Here is a 19,834-nt window from a genome sequence, read left to right as displayed (position 1 = left end):
CCCTGCAGATAGCACTACTGGGTGATCTGAAAAGTCATAGTCAATCGATCAATAATATAATAATTATTTTCAATCTGTCGAAACAATGAGAATAGAAGGGTTCAGAACTTTTGTGAAACATCACAGTATAGTAGAAAAATATATGGCAAATAGAAATCCAATATGGATGGTGTAAAGAGATAGATGGGAGGGGCTGAATGGAGCTGAAGATTGGGACTAATAACAACTAATAACAACAACATAACTAATGTAAAACATACTGTGTCCATAATAAGTATATAGGTTATAGGTTGAGAACGTTTGTGAAGAGCACAGTTTGAAAGATATGGCATATAGAAGCAAACCGGATGGACATCATGAAAACGATCAGAGAGGTTGATGGTAGATGAAGTTCAGGAGTAAAAACAAACAACATAGAATTACTGTAAAATTGACTGTGTCCATAAAATGTATATGGTATATGTACATGCTGGAAGTAGAGGCCTAGGCGTTGTTGTCACTAGTTTACTCCAATTAGGGGAGGGGTGGTGGGGTTGGAAAGTAATGAAGGAAAATATATTGTATATATACAGTAAGGGAAAAAAGTATTTGATCCCCTGCTGATTTTGTACGTTTGCCCACTGACAAAGACATGATCAGTCTATAATTTTAATGGTAGGTTTATTTGAACAGGTTTATGGTCTTGTAACCCATTCCAGCCTTGTGTAGGTCTACAATCTTGTCCCTGACATCCCTGGAGAGCTCTTTGGTCTTGGCCATGGTGGAGAGTTTGGAATCTGATTGATTGATTGCTTCTGTGGACAGGTGTCTTTTATACAAGTAACAAACTGAGATTAGGAGCACTCCCTTTAAGAGTGTGCTCCTAATCTCAGCTCGTTACCTGTATAAAAGACACCTGGGAGCCAGAAATCTTTCTGATTGAGAGGGGGTCAAATACTTATTTCCCTCATTAAAATGCAAATCAATTTATAAAATTTTTGACATGCGTTTTTCTGGATGTTTTTGTTGTTATTCTGTCTCTCAGTGTTCAAATAAACCTACCATTAAAATTATAGACTGATCATTTCTTTGTCAGTGGGCAAACGTACAAAATCAGCAGGGGATCAAATACTTTTTTCCCTCACTGTATGTTGTTGATGTAAATTGAGAAGAGCATGGGGCCTAGGATCGAGCCTTGGGGTACTCCCTTGGTGACAGGCAGTGGCTGATACAGCAGATGTTCTGACTTTATACACTGCACTCTTTGAGAGAGGTAGTTAGCAAACCAGGCCGAAGACCCCCCAGAGACACCAATACTCCTTAGCCGGCCCACAAGAATGGAATGGTCTACCGTATCAAAAGTTTTTGGCCAAGTCAATAAAAATAGCAGCACAACATTGCTTAGAATCAAGGGCAATGGTAACATCATTTTGGACCTTTAAGGTTGCAGTGACACATCCATAACCTGAGCGGAAACCAGATTGCATACCAGAGAGAATAGTATAGACATCAAGAAAGCCAGTCAGTTGATTATTGACAAGTTTTTCCAAGACTTTTGATAAACAGGGCATAATAGAAATTGGCCTATAACAGTTAGGATCAGCTTAATCTCCCCCTTTAAATAAAGGATGCACCGTGGCTGCCTTCCAAGCAATGGGAACCTCCCCAGAGAGGAGAGACAGGTTAAAAAGGTCAGAGATAGGCTCGGTGATGATAGAGGCTGCAACCTTAAAGAAGAAAGGATCTAAACCATCTGACCCAGATATTTTTTTAGGGTCAAGTTTAAGGAGCTCCTTTAGCACCTCAGACTCAGTGACCATCTGCAGGGAGAAACTTTGTAGCGGGGCAGGGGAAAAAGAGGGATGAGCATCAGGGCTAGTTGCATTAGAAGGGCTGGGAAGTGCACTTATTTCTCATTTGCTTGAATGAGAGCCAGTCAGCCTGAGTATGCGTGTGCCGAGCCTTTCGCCAAATGGAATTCTTGATGTGGAGTAACTCTGCCAGATAGGCTATTATTATTGCAAGATCTGTTTTCCCTTTCAGCTACTACACAGTAAAAAATGGGGTGTTAATATTTCAGAGTAAAGTTATTTTAACCCAGATAGAGTATTTTCAACATTTTTGAGAGTAAAGTTGCTCTATCAGTGGAGTTAAAAGTGAGTGTAAAAATCTGCAGATACGCAGTGACAATTTCAACTCTACAGCAGTGATGAATACCCGCCACTCTGCTTTGCTGAAGTTTGGCACGTACGTTGGTGGAGGAAGATTGCGAAGGAGTAGCTAGGCCACAGATATTGCTAGGTAAGTTACATCCCCGCTTTTTTCAACACCAAACCGGTATTTTTAACTTTACATAATTTTAGAGTTGTGCTTATGTCAAGGTCATATTTTAAGTTACGAGTTCCATGCGGCGGTCCCCCTTGCAGTGACCTCGTCATCAGCCAGCTAAATTAGCTTGTAAGTTCAGATGGTTGACAGTAATAACTGTTATATGATATACCCATGGAATATGTTTGATATTTTTGTGAATGGCTTGCTGTTTCATATGGCTAAAAATAGGTAACGTTAACTTAGCTAATCAGTTCGTTTGAAGGACACCACCGTTTGGCATGAGCGCAGATTATGCTTGTCATGCGGTTAGCTAGCTTGCAATCAGTATCGGTAACTGTCTTTCTTTGTGTTGCAATATTTTCACGAATGAAGTTTGTCAGAATGGTAAATACGTAAAATAACGTTCGCTAACAACAAAACATTTATACAGATAGTATTGTTAGCTAACGTTATTGTATAGCTTCCCAGGCTTCCTTACACTAACGTTAACTGTTTTTTATAAAGCTATATATAACGGTAATGTTAGCATGCTTCTGATAGTTAGCCAGCTAATGTTGGTGTTATAAAACGATAACTTAGATCACTGATTTGCATGACGGGTTTGTTTAACATTGCTTAACCATTTTAATGGTTAGCTACTGTTCGAACTAAAATGGCTAATGAGCTAGCTAACTTTGACACATAGCTAGTTATTTGGTAGCTAATGGGACAATGTGCCTCTAAACTTGAACTAGCCTACACCCATTTGCTGCAGAAAATGGCAGCTTAACGTTATATTCAACCAGCACAACTTTGTCTACTTCAGCCTTTGTAATTGCAGTGTAACGTCTAAGTAATGCATAGTGCATTGCGTAGCTAGTACTACTGAGATAAATGGATAGTTAGCTAACGCTTAGTTGAACCAGCACTAAATGATGATTTTGAATATATATTTTCTTTGTTAACAGAGGCAAAATGCTGTTGCGTGTTCAGCTCGGGGAAGAGCAGAAATACGTCAAGCTGTCTGAGCTGACATTCAATGCTTTCTTGAAAGAAGGTAGGTATAATAGGTTAAAGCAATACATATCACCCTAATGACAAAATAATACAGCATTAAGCTATTATCTTATGACATCTATTTAGGTCTATAGTCATTTCTGCTGTGCTTTATATTTTCAGTAACATAAAATCAGGTGCAGATCCTTGTCTTTCATCATTTTGTGAACACATGAGGCAACCTTAAGTATGAACTTGGATTCTTGTGAGAAGGGAATGCATGTTTTTCTTTTTTTCTTCTTTTTTAACAGTGTGTCTAAAATTCAACATACCAGAAAGCAGAAAGCCAGACATTAAGGTGTATGACCAGTCTGACACAGAAGTTGACTCAGATGTTTTTGAAGAATTAGTAAAGGAGTCACCTGGAACTTTCAGAATCATGCTGGGCAATGGACTTGGTATTCATTCATTCAATTAGTTTTTTAGTTTAAAGGCCAGAATGAGAACCTTTATTGTCTTAAAAATAACAGTTTATTGTAATATGTTTCTATGTTTTGCACAAATTTCATAATGAACAGATACCTCTCATTCATCATCATGCTCGGGTACATCTGATGACACCATCATTCTGAATTTCACTGTGTGTGACGATGTTGAAGAAGTAGCGGCTGGCGAAGGAAGCCAGCCTAAAAGGCCATGCCACATAAACTATGAGGCAAAAGCAGTAAGTGGTGAACATTGCTGTTAAGTCCAATCTGAATGTTATTTCATCATGTGACAGCATTACATATTGTTTTACAATTACGGAAAGCACATTTCTTTCCACCTATAGCTGATTGAAAAAATCCTAACATCAAAGCCTGGTGGTGAACGCATTATGCAAGAGTATGGAAAAACCAAATCTCTGACAGATGCCACCAGAAGACAGATGATCAACATACTTGCTGCTGAGATGACAGAAACACATGGGTAAGCATTAAGCATATAGATGGGCTGTAAAGAAACATTGTTATTATTTTCCGGTTATTAATTATGTAAAATGTGTTGTGCAATATCAATTCAGTGTGATGTTAACTTTGAATTCATATGCTAGGACATCCCCCCAAAAGTGTCAGAGTGATGTATGCACAGGGGGATAGTAGCTTTGTTTCCCTATCTAGAAGACCCATACTCACAACATGGATATGTAAGTAAATGGGTTATTGCAACATTATGCACATATTCACTCTATGAAATGGGAATAGTACTCCTTTATAATTTATTTATAATAATATAGGATCATTACTACGATCCGGAGAGTGGTTCCGGATACCTTGCATGGCGATTGAAGACCATACAAAGAAAAACAGCAGAGGAAAGAGGTGCCTCAGTCAGCAAATCTCCTAAAGGTATGTTTTCTGATCAGTGACATGTAATTATAATGGTGACCTGTGAATTGTACAGAAAGGATTTCTTAACACTGTATTTTGTCTTAAGTTGGTGGGCCAGGCCGTGATCGTCAGCCCTTCACCTATGACAGAGAGCCATCTGATGAGGATGTGGAAGCAGCTATTGCTGTTTTGAGACACTCTGCTGATGAAAACACTGTCCGTGAGAAGATGAAAATGACCTTCATATATCGGCAAGCAATGGTCAACGATGAAGCCAAATCATCAGATGTCTTCTCGGTCTTCCCAAGATTTCTGGACACACCAGGACTGGTATGACAACTTAATTCACTGCATCACCAAAAATATCCAATGAAGAATAAGGTAACACTCATTATTTCTGTCTTTGTGTGTTACATTGCAGATAGAACAAGATTTCAGACTTCTGTTTGGTGAGGCCACAGCCAACAAATTCTTGGAGAAGTGGCCAACCACTTTCAAAGCAAAAGTAATAAAGGAAAGCCATGGACTTGTATCCACCACAGAACTCTTGGATTTGATGCGCAATGCTGAGTCAGCTGCTGAAGTTGAGAATGGTATGAATGAACTGTTTTACTTTTTATGTGGATAATGTAGGTGTGCATTATATGTCCATAATGGTGCAAGTTGTGAATAAGAATGTTATGCTACGGCACAATGTTAACCAGGTTTTTATTTACTTATTTGTAGGCTGGGACAGTGACATGTCTGCCATCTTGCTGCTGCTACATTTGCTACCACCATCTGCACAAGGTAGAAAGAGGCCGGGAAAGATGTCTGCATATCAAGCTGTAGATCAGCTCATCAGATTTCAAAAGGTATGCTTAACAGTTGTTTAAAATATATATTCCATCATCTCAATCTTGTGCACAGTTTGAGGTGATCTTATCTATTGTCAGAGGTTAGTCACCAAAACAATTCTGTTGAATGTGTTTTTTTGTAGGTTGGAACCAGTGTGCAGCAGCATCTTGACAACATCACCCAAAGCAGTCAGCCCTACCTTCTCGCCCAGGGATCCACACAGAGCAGCATTCACTCCTACTTCATTGTGGTTGACAAGCATGCTCTTCCATGCAAGGCAACAGGTTCAGTAGGAGCTTTTGACGAAGTCTTTAAAGCCCATTACGTATTTGGTACGTCATACAGTTCTTCCTTGAGCAGCTTTTTCACTTTTGTGCAAACAACCATCTATAACATCGACATGGGGGGAAACAAAGGAGACTCCTAGAGTTGCTGAGTTGCGAGCAAGAATGGTGTGTTAGTTGAGATAAAACTATGAAGTGTTTTCTTTGCAAAAGTGACCATGGAAGTCCAAACAACCTTGTTAAGCACCTTAAGATAATTCATGGGCTATGTACAGGCAGGACTCTTTTTCTGAAATGTGGTCAAGAAGGATGCTCACGTTCTTTTGGTAGCTTTTCTGGTTTTAGAAAACATCTTAACAAGTGCCACGGAGAAAGTTTAGTAGATTCTATAGAAGATGATCTTTCAGACCCTCAAAGTACCGTCAACACCAGTAATATTTCTCATGTTGAAGTGTCGACTGAATGTTTAGAGGCTGAGTCAGAGTTATCTTCGCCATACATTGTAAATAGTTGTGCAGCTGTTATTTCTGATCTAAAGGCAGCAGGTGTTGGTCAAAGTACAGTAAATACTGTAGTGATTTCCATGGAAGAGATTGTTCAAGATATTCATCAGCATGCTAAAGAAACAGTGATAAAGCATGTATTTAGTAATGAAAGAGAAACAGAAATGTGCAAGAAAGTTGAGGCGTGTTTTGAGGGGTTAGAGAATCCTTTCACAGTTCTAAATTCGGAATACAAGCGATCAAAATTTATGACTGCCAAGTGGGAAATAGTAGAACCAGTTGAATGTGTGATTGGTTCAAGATTTGACACAAGACGAAATAAAAAGACTGGAACATATGATCAGGTAGTAGTTCAAGATACATTCATGTATATTCCAATTTTATCTACACTGCAGTCAATATTTAAAAGTCAGTATTTTGCAGAAATGTTGCAAAGCTCAGCTACCAGCAACTCTAGACTGAGAGATATTTGTGATGGATCTTTTTTTAAAAGTCACCCTCTGTTCTCAACTGAGAAGCAGACAATACAGGTCCAGATGTTCTATGATGATTTTGAGGTCGCCAACCCATTGGGTTCCAAGCGAGGTATTCATAAATTGGGTGGAGTATATTTTACTTTAAGAAACTTCTCTCCAAAATGGAATTCTTTTTTGGCTAACATACACCTGTGCGCCTTATTTCATACTCAAGATGTTAAACGATATGGTTTTAGTGAAATTTTTGCTCCCATTGTTCGAGACATTAAAGTGTTAGAGAGCGATGGTATTGAGATTCCATTATACAGTGGTTATGTACGTGGCACTGTAGTACAGGTAACAGGTGATAATTTGGGTTTGCATAGTTTGTTTGGTCTGGTGGAGTCTTTCAGTGCAAGGTACTGTTGCAGGTTCTGTTTAGCAGAAAAGGAGGACTTTCAAACAGAATTCTCTGAAGATTCTTCCAAAATAGTTTTACGCACCAAAGATATGCATACTGCTCACTGTCAAGAAATGGCTTGTAATCCATCCCTTCCGTATGTTTTTGGTGTGAAAAGGTCATGCATATTAAATTCATTGAGGTATTTTCACACAACTGAGAACTTCTCAGTTGATGTGATGCATGATGTGTTAGAAGGGGTTGGCCAGTACGAATTGAAGTTATTATTTCTGTATTTGAATGAAAAACATGTTACATCAGGAGAAATACATTCAAGAATACAAAGTTTTGATTATGGTTTCACAGAGAGAAATAACAGGCCTGTGACTGTTAATTTAAGTGAAGGATCTAATGATCTGGGACTGAATGCAATTCAGTCCTGGTGCTTACTTAGGAATGTTCCTCTTATCTTTGGAGATTTGGTAACTTCTACTGACCAACACTGGGGCCTGCTTCTTTTATTATTGCAAATAATTAACATTATATTCTCGCCCATGTTATCTCAAGGTCTATGTGTATATTTAAAACATTTGATTGTTGATCACCATACACTGTTTAAGAAGTTGTATCCTCAGAAAAAACTTTTACCAAAGCACCATTTTCTTATCCACTATCCCCGCTGCATCCAGAAAATAGGGCCTGTACTTCATAGTTGGTGTATGAGGTATGAAGGCAAACATAATTTTTTCAAAAAACAGCTTAAATCGTTTAAAAATATTACCAAAACGCTGGCAAAAAAGCATCAGAATCATATGGCATATAGTTGGCGAAGATCAACAACTTTTAGTCGGTTAGATATTGGTCCAGGAAAAATGGTGGCTTTAAATATGGTAAAAGGAGGTTCTGAAATTGCTTTGGCAATGCAAGTGCCCAGTAGCATTCAGGTTATGAAGGTTAATTGGGCTAAACATAATGGGTATGTTTATCGCCCACACTTGGTTATCTGTGGCGAAGTTGACTCTGAAGTGCCCTTGTTTTATCAGATTGAGTCAGTTCTGATAATGTGTGAAAAACTGTTACTACTCACAGTGCCTTTAGTTACAGTAACTTTTCAAGAACATTTCCATGCATATGAGGTGATCAGATCAAAGCATGATTTAGTTTTTTTTCATGTCGACAACCTGCACTACCCTAGACCTTTTGACATACAAAGGTCATATCGAGGAAATGACACAGCTCTCCTTGTTGTGCCATATTGCTTTCTCTGGTGAACATTTTTATGATGTTATACTTCTGTCATAGACAAGGCAATGGGTGTACAATGTAAATTCACGGACATTGAAATTATACTTTTTTTTTCAATAAATGTGGGTGCTCTCATCTTGTATTATTGTGCTTTGTTTTATTTGATAGTATTGATATTTCTATAATTCAGTAACACTACATCATATGATTTAAATTAAAAAAAAAAAAACACTGTAGAGAAATGAAAAGTAAATATCATTACACTTTAAAGTGTCATTTTTAAAGTAAAATTGTAGTTGACTTAACTCTATACAGTGTAATCATATTACTCTCAACAGTGTGATTAAACTACAGTGTTAAATATTTTGACACATTTCATTGTTATTTTTTACACAATATGGAGTAGAATTAACTCTAAAAGTTTTACACTGACCAAAGAGTACATTTTACACTGATTTTGAGTGGGACCAAATGTTATCTGAAACAGAGTTAAATTCAACTCGATAGGAGTTAAATTAACACTTCTGTTTTTACTGTGTACATGTGCTTCATCAACTATTTTGTTAAAAATGTATTTAGAGGCTATTTTTAGAGGCCTGTGAGCTATGGTCTCTCTTTAAGGGGAGCCCTATAATAAAAACAGTTATAAAACACAAATAGAGTTCTAAAATTATTCCGCAAGACACCAGTACCCAAAATGATAGCCTAAATTGCAATGCCTACAAGTTGAAGGCCGATTTTTATTTGGATAGGCCTAAATTAAACATTGAATTATTAAAGTGATAGGCTAAAAACTTTGGAGATTTTAGATTTCAATAAACAAATGGATAAGACTGTTGTATTCTCTTTGATTTAGATCCTTTTGCAACTCAGACAAATGACTGAATGGATGACATACTGACTGACTGAACTGAATGAAGGATGAATTAAATGTACAAATATGTTGGAATGATGAGTTGTACGCATCATGCACGCTCTGCACTTTATTTGGCTAGTAGGCAAAAATGCCTAAATTAGGGTATAATGACTCTATGGCTGCATGCCTCCAGAAGGACATTTTCTGAAGCCGCATGGTGATGTGGTGCTGCATGGAGATCACAAGCTCTTCAACTGGGCAGCAGTGTCGCGATGAAGGGAATAGCCTATACGGAGACTATCTAAGACCACTGCAACAGAGTTATTGTAAAGTGTGGGAATAAGCTTATGCCAGACTTAGCCTATTTTTAACCTCTCCCTTGTTCATTTCAAAGTCCATATGTTCATGACCCAATTCATATAAATCATGTACAATTATTTTTAATTCACATTAACCCCTCCTACAGAATATGCTTCGGCTAGATTTTGAGTGATGAAAAAAACATATTTTGAGTGGCAAAGACTCCAGTGGTCATGCATTATTCATAGATTCACCAAACATCTTTTATTATTCTGTTTCATTATTCCTGGTAGATACTACTGGTTATAATTGCAGACAGACCCCAGAGAATGGGATGGTGCAATATTGAATTAGTCATATTTTGATAAGGTGCATGCATGGGGATGTCCACGTCACCCAGAGATATGCCCATGCTGTAGAGATACACCTAGCGGACTGAAACTTCACTGTTGTAGGCATAATACAGCTGGTGCTATCTAGACTTGCGCTGGCAAACAAATCCATTACATTACCTACCTAAATGTGAAGTAAACTAAACTGAGGAGTAATAGAGAATGGAGACTTTTAACTTGAAAACGTGCAGGATACCTCATTATGGTCTACATTACTTCTGGGTTTTTTTTTATACTGTGTTATGCTTGTTTGCGTAGCACTCATCACAGGCCGTTTGGTGTACGTTTTTTTGTTGGTGAGATGAAACTCAAGAAACTCTGAAAGGTATTATTGTAGCCTATAATGTTGGTCCTTAATCATAACATATGCTTGTATGTTCACAGATGAAATGTCACGTTTACGTTTCATGTCTCACACATGGCTTTTCTTAGGATCATAACAATTTATGTATGGATTTTTTATGATCCTAACAATATGTATGTTCAACCTTTTGGCAGGTATTTGGCTCCATATAGGAGCTTCCGATAACTCCGATGGCATATGAACTCTCAAGAGACAAGAACACCATTGCTCATTATAAACCGATTCACTTTCCCACTCTATATCAGAACCTGATTGGAATCTAAATATGCATTAATTAATTAATTATAGTGGATTATTTCGATTGGTCCACATTTGACCTGGAACGCCACGTCTTTTCTTTCTACGATACTATCATTGGCCAGTTGACTCATGGGTGTGGCTGTGTACTAATTTTGTAGGAAGCATATTAGATTGTTTCATGTCACCGTTTTTATAGACGATATCCCAAATTACCTGTAATAATTGATGGACATGGATTACACAGCAACCCAAAGTGGGTTCAGACAGCGTAAGTTACGTACGTTGATCAAAGTATTGGTAAGACGTCTTGCTTTTTTACCTAGAAATCTAGCTAACGTATGCTAACCGGCATGCTAATAGGTAGCTAGCAAGCTAACCCACTCCATGGCTGCTCTTCAAACCAAGGCTAACCTAACTACCTGGCAAATGTAGCTAGCTAACTTGTTTTCTGTCATATGCGGTGTTTTATCAATCATAACAGCTAACTTCTTGCTAATTTAGCTAGCTAACACCATGTTGCACAAGACTGAGCTAGCTAGCTCGCTGTTAGCCACATTAGATAACATCACCAGATAGCTTTTCATATTCCATGTAGACAGAGAACCTGAAACATGTCTGATCAGCAGCGGGCTACATTATTCAGGTTTACGTTAGAAGGTCGCACTATTCGCTCTTTAGAGTTAGTTACGTTTTTAAGCCTTTACGTACTGCCCGTATTGCATTGCTTCTAAATTGGGACATGGTACTGTGCCTCTGGTTATGTTAGCTAACGTTAGGTTCTTGTTGGTCTCTGCCCAGTGTCCAATCAGAACTTGTCCCCAAGACCGCGCTACAGAAAGTATTCATACATTACAATTTCCATTTGAGTAATTTAGCACCCCTTGATTTGTTCCACGTTTTGTTTTGTTACATACTGATTCCACTGAATTCAAAATGGATTAAAGATATTATTTTTGTTCCACCCATTTACACACAATACCCCATAATGACAAAGTGAAAACAGGTTTTTAGACATTTTTTCTAATTTATTGAAAATGAAGTACAGAAATATTTCATTGACGTAAGTATTCACACCCCTGAGTCAATACTTTGTAGAATCACATTTGGCTGTGATAACAACTGTGAGTCTTTTGGGGTAAGTCTCTAAGAGCTTTTCACATCTGGATTGTACAATATTTGCCCATTATTCTTTTTTTTTTATTCTTCAAACTCTGTCAAGTTGAAAGACATTTTCAGGTCTTGCAGTAGATTTTCAAGCCGATTCAAATCAAAACTATAACTAGGCCATTCAATGTCCTCTTGGTAAGCGACTCCAGAGTATATTTGGCCTTGTGTTTTAGGTTATTGTCCTGCTGAAAGGTGAATTTGTCTCCCAGTGTTTGTTGGAAAGCAGATTGAACCAGGTTTTCCTCTAGGATTTTGCCTGTGCTTATAGCTGTATTCCGTTACTTTTAATCCCCCAAAACTCCCTAGTCCTTGCCGATGACAAGCATACCAATAACATGATGCATCCACCAGTATGCTTGAAAATATGAAGAGTGGTACTCAGTGATGTGTTGTGTTGGATTTGCTCCAAACATAACGCTTTGGATTCAGGAAAAAAAGTTTTTTGCGGTATTACGTAAGTGCCCTGTTGCAAACAGGATGCATATTTTTAAATATTTTATTCTGTATAGGCTTCCTTCTTTTTATACTGTCATTTAGGATAGTATTGTGGACTAACTACAATGTTGTTGGTCCATCCTCAGTTTTCTCATATCACAACCATATAACTGTTGTGGTCCTCTGTAGCTCAATTGGTAGAGCATGGCGCTTGTAACGCCAGGGTAGTGGGTTCGATCCCCGGGACCACCCATACGTAAACATTTATGCACATATGACTGTAAGTCGCTTTGGATAAAAGCGTCTGCTAAATGGCTTATTATTATTATTATTATTATTATTATTATTATTATTATTATTATATTATTTTTAAATCACCATTGGCCTCATGGTGAAATCCCTGAGAAGTTTCCTTCCTCTCCGGAAACTGAGTTAGAAAGGATGCCTGTATCTTTGTAGTGACTGGATGTATTGATACATCATCCAAAGCCTAATTAATAACTTCACCATGCTCAAAGGGATATTCAGCGTCTGCTTTTGTCATTTTTACACATCTACCAATCTGCGCTCTTTTTTACAAGGCATTAACAAACCTCCCTGGTCTTTGTGGTTATATCTGTGCTTGAAATGCACTACTAGATTGAGGAACCTTACAGATAATTGTATGTGTTGGGTACAGAGATAGAATAGTTATTCAAAAATCATGTTAACCACTATTATTGAATAGGGAATGAGTCCATGCAACTTATGTGATTTGTTAAGCACCTTTTTACTCCTGAACTTATTTAGGCTTGCCGTAACAAAGGGGTTGAATGCTTATTGACTCTAGATATTTCATTTTTTTAAAAATAAATTTCTGAAAATGTCTACAAACAAATTTTCACTTTGACATTATGGGGTATTGTGTGTAGATCAGTGACACAAAATCACAATTTAATAAACGTTTAATTCAGGCTGTAACACAACAAAATGTGGGAATAGTAAAGGGGTGGGAATACTTTCTGAAGGCACTGTACTTGCTAAAATTACTGGCACCGCTGTGGTAAGCCCAACAATAGCCTACTACTGGGTGTCCCAATTTGGCAGCATCTTGTGCAATTAAACTTGGGATTTGTAGGACCTGATGGCTGACTTCCTGGACTAGGTAGTACTAGTGACTGAGTTGGCGATTCATTCTGCTCAATAATACTATATACAGTGGGGAAAAAAAGTATTTAGTCAGCCACCAATTGTGCAAGTTCTCCCACTTAAAAAGATGAGAGAGGCCTGTAATTTTCATCATAGGTACACGTCAACTATGACAGACAAATTGAGAAAAAAAAATCCAGAATATTACATTGTAGGATTTTTAATGAATTCATTTGCAAATTATGGTGGAAAATAAGTATTTGGTCACCTACAAACAAGTAAGATTTCTGGCTCTCACAGACCTGTAACTTCTTTAAGAGGCTCCTCTGTCCTCCACTCGTTACCTGTATTAATGGCACCTGTTTGAACTTGTTATCAGTATAAAAGACACCTGTCCACAACCTCAAACAGTCACACTCCAAACTCCACTATGGCCAAGACCAAAGAGCTGTCAAAGGACACCAGAAACAAAATTGTAGACCTGCACCAGACTGGGAAGACTGAATCTGCAATAGGTAAGCAGCTTGGTTTGAAGAAATCAACTGTGGGAGCAATTATTAGGAAATGGAAGACATACAAGACCACTGATAATCTCCCTCGATCTGGGGCTCCACACAAGATCTCACCCCGTGGGGTCAAAATGATCACAAGAACGGTGAGCAAAAATCCCAGAACCACACAGGGGGACCTAGTGAATTACCTGCAGAGAGCTGGGACCAAAGTAACAAAGCCTACCATCAGTAACACACTATGCCGCCAGGGACTCAAATCCTGCAGTGCCAGACGTGTCCCCCTGCTTAAGCCAGTACATGTCCAGGCCCGTCTGAAGTTTGCTAGAGTGCATTTGGATGATCCAGAAGAGGATTGGGAGAATGTCATATGGTCAGATGAAACCAAAATATAACTTTTTGGTAAAAACTCAACTTGTCGTGTTTGGAGGACAAAGAATGCTGAGTTGCATCCAAAGAACACCATACCTACTGTGAAGCATGGGGGTGGAAACATCATCACCAGGACGACTGATCCGTGTAAAGGAAAGAATGAATGGGGCCATGTATCGTGAGATTTTGAGTGAAAACCTCCTTCCATCAGCAAGGGCATTGAAGATGAAACGTGGCTGGGTCTTTCAGCATGACAATGATCCCAAACACACCGCCCGGGCAACGAAGGAGTGGCTTCGTAAGAAGCATTTCAAGGTCCTGGAGTGGCCTAGCCAGTCTCCAGATCTCAACCCCATAGAAAATCTTTGGAGGGAGTTGAAAGTCCGTGTTGCCCAGCGACAGCCCCAAAACATCACTGCTCTAGAGGAGATCTGCATGGAGGAATGGGCCAAAATACCAGCAACAGTGTGTGAAAACCTTGTGAAAACGTTTGACCTGTGTCATTGCCAACAAAGGGTATATAACAAAGTATTGAGAAACTTTTGTTATTGACCAAATACTTATTTTCTACCATAATTTGCAAATAAATTCATTAAAAATCCTACAATGTGATTTTCTGCATTTTTTTTTCTAATTTTGTCTGTCATAGTTGACGTGTACCTATGATGAAAATTACAGGCCTCTCTCATCTTTTTAAGTGGGAGAACTTGCACAATTGGTGGCTGACTAAATACTTTTTTTCCCCACTGTATAGCAAGTTGTTTGATGCAATGGAGATTAATGGGCATAGACTCTATGCTCTATGATAGAGCCCCCAATCTCTCAAGAATCCAAGGTAGCCATGAGCCAGGGGGATCGGTTGGGCTCACTTGGGCCGACGATGTCTCATAGTGATTTTCTTTGAAGGTCTATGTCCCTAGAGTTGGAAAATGTATGATACTAGTGCAGCAATGATAGCTTTCTGTATGTTATCACTCTCTTTCATCACTCCAGCCCATTCATTTTGCCCATAGGGATTTTACCCTATGACAAACAATGTCAGTATACAGCAAGTTGTTGTTCACTTATACCCTTTAATCATATATCATTGGAAAGCATAGATTCACAGCTATCCATCAGACACATTTTCGGAATGTTCAGGCCAACAGAACTTTGACCTTTGACATCTAGGGTACATATCAGAATTTCCTGTATAAATGGCTTTAAGAAGGTAACCCTGATACATTTTAAACTTTGTTTGGTACGTGCTTCTGAAAGGTCTTGAAATTACCTTTCAAATGATATACAATATAACCATCTTTAAAAGCACCAGCTACAACTCATTTTGTATATTGTCTCATTAACGTTAGAATGTTGGAAGCATAGCCATAAAATTCCATGTAATGGGAAAGATATGTTTTTGGATTGTAACTTTGGTGATAGAGGCACCAAATTGCGCAAACACACAGCTATAACAGGGGTTTACAAAGATTTGTAGATACAGGGCCATCATAGAATTCACACATTAACCCCACAGAAGCCTTTTTCCAATATGACCGCCAAACAACTCAATGAGGTCTTATTGGACAATTTCGCATGACCATACCCGTATGAAATATAATTGCAATATGACGAAAAATGTTCATAGTGATGTAGAATATGTCGCTCTGGATAAGAGCGTCTGCTAAATGACTAAAATGTAAATGTAGAATAAACAACCACATGAGCCAGGTGTGCCAGATACAGTATATAAAGATGTTCAATTATTCAAAGAATTGTGGTAAGAATGTCCCCAGAAAGCTTTGCAATATTTCATCTTCAAACATGTAAAATGGATATGTACATGTGAATAGTCATGGATATGAGCAGATTAAAATGAAATACAATGTTATCTAAGTACAGGGATCATCATCTAGATTCAGCATCATCTACATTTTCTTGAGCGGATGGTCAGGGTGCCTTTGGAACTAACTTTCATATAAGAGATAAATCCTTGGTTCGGTTAGTATCGATAATTTTCGGTTTATCGACCCAGCTCTACAGTAGACCACAAGTGAAGATCTATAAATGTGTCTTAGTGTGACTGTTGTTTGAAGTTTCATTGGTCCATTTTGAAATAGAGCCTACTTGTCCTGGCTGACTTCTAGCCAGATATCTCTCTCTGAGAAAGAGGTTCCTAATCTCAAGGGATCTCGTTGTTAAGTATTAATAATAAGATTAGTCTACAGTGCAGGCCAATGAATGTCTGTGAAAGAAGGACAAAGCATAAATTGATAAGAAGAGGCTGGGGTGCCTTAAGGGTGTCCTTCTGCTTAGTGCGTGATGATGTGACCATTCTGCCCTCGGGATAAAACACACCCAGAATTGATGACTGAGAGCAGGGTTTATCTTACACATGGAGTGAAGAGACCCCATTATTGGCACTGTCTGCTTAGGCCAGGCTATTTGTTGCTATGTGTCAATGTGCACTGCATAGCTCCTTCTTTTGCAGCTCAATTTTGTCTGTCCATCAAATGCTTTGGAAGATTGCCGTTTGTCACCTTACAACTTCACATAACATCACAGCTATTAACGATGCATGCATGTGTTACGCAGTACTTGCAGTCTGTATCCCCCACTCCACTGACCAGGATGTGGTTTCATCCTCCTCTTGCGTGACAGATCCCAAAATGAGGATGAGGAACACGTCAATGGACGGGACTGACCCCAGCCAGCTGTTTGACGACACCAGTGCAGCGCCGGGGGTGCAGCCCGCTGGTTTCCCGGGCCAGGGTGTTGGGGCGATAGGCTACCCCGGCCAGACCCTCCTCTCAGACCCCATGTCCAACTTGGCCATGGCCTACGGGAGCAGCCTGGCCAGCCAGGGCAAAGACTTGGTAGACAAAAATGTAAGACTCATGGTACTGATGGTAAATAGTTGTTAGTAAGTAGCAACATGAGTGCCATTTAAGTAGGGCTAAATCGTCTTGGTTTTGCTTCGTTTACTCTACAGCTGGATCGTTTCCTCCCCATCTCCAAGCTGAAGTATTACTTTGCTGTGGACACAGTTTACGTGGGCAAGAAACTCGGCCTGCTAGTCTTCCCCTACATGCACCAGGTACTGCTGACATGTCACCCTGTGTTACTATGGGAACCATCTGGTCACCATCTGTAGGTATTGCTTGTGTCCGTGTCGGACTCAGCTACCAAGCTGATACTGATCTTATGCCCTAGGATGACACTCATTGATTGTGGGACTAAAGAAGATGTATGTTTTTGTTTGTTTTGTTTAGAACTGGGAAGTGAACTACCAACAGGACACCCCAGTGGCTCCACGCTTTGATATCAACGCTCCTGACTTGTACATTCCAGGTAAAGGAGATTTGGTCAAGTCTACCACCCTGACTGAACCAAACTAATAAGACCTGTAACTAGCCTGTTATTGTTTTTGTATAACATTGTTTTATATTCTTTTGCAGCAATGGGTTTTATCACATACATCCTGGTGGCTGGGTTAGCACTCGGAACACAGAACAGGTAAAGGTGGCCAACTTCCACTCACTTTTTTGCACCTTTCGTCCCAGTTTTCTGTATAAAGAGTATCCTGAAACTTGTATCTACCCTAACCTCAACCTCCCCTCTGTCTCTAGGTTTACCCCTGAGATCCTGGGCATGCAGGCTAGCTCGGCCCTGGTGTGGCTCATCATGGAGGTGCTGGCTGTCCTCCTCAGTCTCTACCTGGTCACAGTCAACACAGACCTCACCACCATCGACCTTGTGGCCTTCTCCGGATACAAATATGTGGGGTACGGATGGTCTCTCGCTCTCTCTGACATGATTAGTATGACATTGCGGTTTGTGGTTCTGGATTTTCCTGTCTTTCAACATTGTTGTCGTCTGATTTTTTTTTACAAGTTGAAAGACATAATGGCACATCAACTACTCGGATGAATTGTGAAGGATTCCCTTGTGTGTGCAGGATGATTGTAGGGGTCGGGGCAGGGTTACTATTTGGTCGAACGGGGTATTACCTAACGCTGCTGTGGTGCTGTATATCCATCTTCGTCTTCATGGTGAGTAGCAGGAATAGCTGACTTTAGAATATCATTTACTCCGTTCAATGTCCCCTGCCAGTGCCTTGACTATGCTCATATGTTCACAAGCTTGATTTAGGCTCCCTCTGTCTTGGTCCTCTCTTCAGATCCGCACGTTGAGACTAAAGCTCCTGTCTGATGCAGCAGCCCAAGGCGTGTTGGTCCACGGGGCCAGGAACCAGCTGAGGATGTACCTGACCATGTCCATCGCAGCCGCCCAGCCCATATTCATGTACTGGTTGACCTATCACCTGGTCAGGTAAGACCACGAGCTGACCAGGAGTGTTTCATCTGACATGACACTACCTCTCTATGGAAAGATAAGACGGTTCACTGACCATCACCTCTCCCCACCATTTGCTGCGGAGGTGCGGCGGAGGTGCGGGACACTTGCACGGATCAATAAAAACACACAAATGGCATTGTAGAATCAGCATTGCCAAGTCTCACAGTACAAGTGGAACAGTAGTGTTGACCTGTTGACCTATAGTTTTTTATGTAATTGTCTAAAAAGGATAATTGAGTGCCTTGTCATGTTTTGTATACTGTAATTAGTTAGTTAATTATGTTTTCTAAACATTTGTGAACATATGGTTGTATATTTTGCAATCTAGCTTGGGTCCTCAATCTCAAAAGCTTTGACTAAGCCAAGGATGGAAGAACAGTTAAGGCTAATTTATAGCCTACATAAGTATGCAACGCAATAACGCAATTAGCTACACAAAATGGCTGTCCTGCAGAATTGCATTGCAGAATTTGCCATTTCGCGTGGCTAATTGCGTTCTTGCATTACATACTTACGTTGACTAAAAGGCTTTAGCATAATTTGCCTGTTCCGTCCAGTGAACACAAAAAAAGCACTCTCAATGTCCTTTATTCATAGGATGATGTATTTAAACAGATTTGTGGATGTGTGTTTGTAAATAGGAAAAATGCTTTTTGTACATGTCTGATCTCTTGGTGACACAAACTGAAGCCCAAACAAAGGCTTTCTATCATGTAACAAAGTCAGTAAATAATCTTAAATTACAGCTGATGCTTTTTTTTAAACAAGCTTGACAAAAATACATGAGCATATGACAATGTAATTGATATTCATGTTTCAAACTGGAAAAGGAAATATACAACGGTTTAGATGTTACAATTACTAGCTTCCATTTGAAATGTAGGCTAAAATGGTGTTGCTTTGCCATGCTTTAATTGCTTTTATGAATAATTGATATACAGAAATGGAATAACATGGATCCTCTTATGCTCTACAACCTGATAAATAAACTGAAACTGGAGTACACATTTGTTATGGCTTTTTTTATTTAACTGTTATGAAGCTGAATATGTCTCATGTCCAATATCATTAACACACACTCAAACTTTGATTTCCATTGATCCAACAATTATTTCCAACAGGAAATATGCGTTTATGGACTATGGTTAGTTTGTATCTATATAAGATTAACACCTTAGCCCTTTTCCCTCTCTGCCCCAAGTTAGGATGATATGATAATCAATAAGGACATCTTGACATTAGCAGATGTATTTTACAGATGTTCCTGTCAATCTTGATCCAACACTTGAGAGTCGGTATAAGAGTTGCAAAATTAGCATTCCAAACCAGATGCCTCCTACTCTGCCCCCACTGT

The 19,834-nt window shown here is 39.2% G+C and overlaps 2 protein-coding genes across 4 annotated transcripts; both read left to right on the top strand.

The window, feature by feature from the left end:
- The first annotated feature begins 4,422 nt into the window (after nucleotides 1-4,422).
- LOC123482725 lies at nucleotides 4,423-5,919 on the top strand. Its single transcript, XM_045211414.1, has 6 exons — nucleotides 4,423-4,471; nucleotides 4,562-4,673; nucleotides 4,762-4,985; nucleotides 5,077-5,248; nucleotides 5,382-5,509; nucleotides 5,635-5,919. The coding sequence occupies exons 3-6, from the start codon at nucleotides 4,884-4,886 to the stop codon at nucleotides 5,917-5,919; spliced, it is 687 nt and encodes a 228-aa protein (XP_045067349.1). The 5' UTR covers nucleotides 4,423-4,471; nucleotides 4,562-4,673; nucleotides 4,762-4,883.
- Nucleotides 5,920-10,658: 4,739 nt separating this feature from the next.
- LOC121562395 (protein YIF1B-like) lies at nucleotides 10,659-19,485 on the top strand. 3 transcript variants are annotated; one of them, XM_041874693.1, is made up of 8 exons: nucleotides 10,659-10,799; nucleotides 16,783-17,009; nucleotides 17,114-17,218; nucleotides 17,394-17,472; nucleotides 17,580-17,637; nucleotides 17,751-17,906; nucleotides 18,080-18,173; nucleotides 18,302-19,485. In XM_041874693.1, exons 1-8 carry the CDS (start codon nucleotides 10,757-10,759, stop codon nucleotides 18,455-18,457), a joined length of 918 nt encoding a protein of 305 aa, XP_041730627.1. In that variant the 5' UTR covers nucleotides 10,659-10,756; the 3' UTR covers nucleotides 18,458-19,485. The 3 variants fall into 3 exon arrangements, with proteins under 3 accessions (XP_041730627.1, XP_041730625.1, XP_041730628.1); XM_041874691.1 differs by having other exon boundaries at nucleotides 10,659-10,808; XM_041874694.1 differs by having other exon boundaries at nucleotides 10,659-10,828.
- Nucleotides 19,486-19,834: the final 349 nt, after the last annotated feature.

The sequence above is a fragment of the Coregonus clupeaformis genome, chromosome 5 (assembly GCF_020615455.1).
Source record: "Coregonus clupeaformis isolate EN_2021a chromosome 5, ASM2061545v1, whole genome shotgun sequence".
Taxonomy (NCBI): Eukaryota; Metazoa; Chordata; class Actinopteri; order Salmoniformes; family Salmonidae; genus Coregonus; species Coregonus clupeaformis.
The sequence above is the reverse complement of the archived record's forward strand: the minus strand, read 5'-3'. Positions and strand labels throughout refer to the sequence as shown.

Excerpts from the sequence above, each read along its gene's own strand:
- LOC123482725 (XM_045211414.1), top strand. The coding sequence starts at position 4,884 with ATGAAAATGACCTTCATATATCGGCAAGCAATGGTCAACGATGAAGCC. Across the intron at positions 4,986-5,076 it reads TTCTGGACACACCAGGACTG|ATAGAACAAGATTTCAGACT; the intron begins GTATGACAACTT and ends GTTACATTGCAG. Across the intron at positions 5,510-5,634 it reads AGCTCATCAGATTTCAAAAG|GTTGGAACCAGTGTGCAGCA; the intron begins GTATGCTTAACA and ends GTTTTTTTGTAG.
- LOC121562395 (XM_041874691.1), top strand. The coding sequence starts at position 10,757 with ATGGACATGGATTACACAGCAACCCAAAGTGGGTTCAGACAGCGTAAG. Across the intron at positions 10,809-16,782 it reads GTTCAGACAGCGTAAGTTAC|ATCCCAAAATGAGGATGAGG; the intron begins GTACGTTGATCA and ends CTTGCGTGACAG. Across the intron at positions 17,010-17,113 it reads AAGACTTGGTAGACAAAAAT|CTGGATCGTTTCCTCCCCAT; the intron begins GTAAGACTCATG and ends TTTACTCTACAG.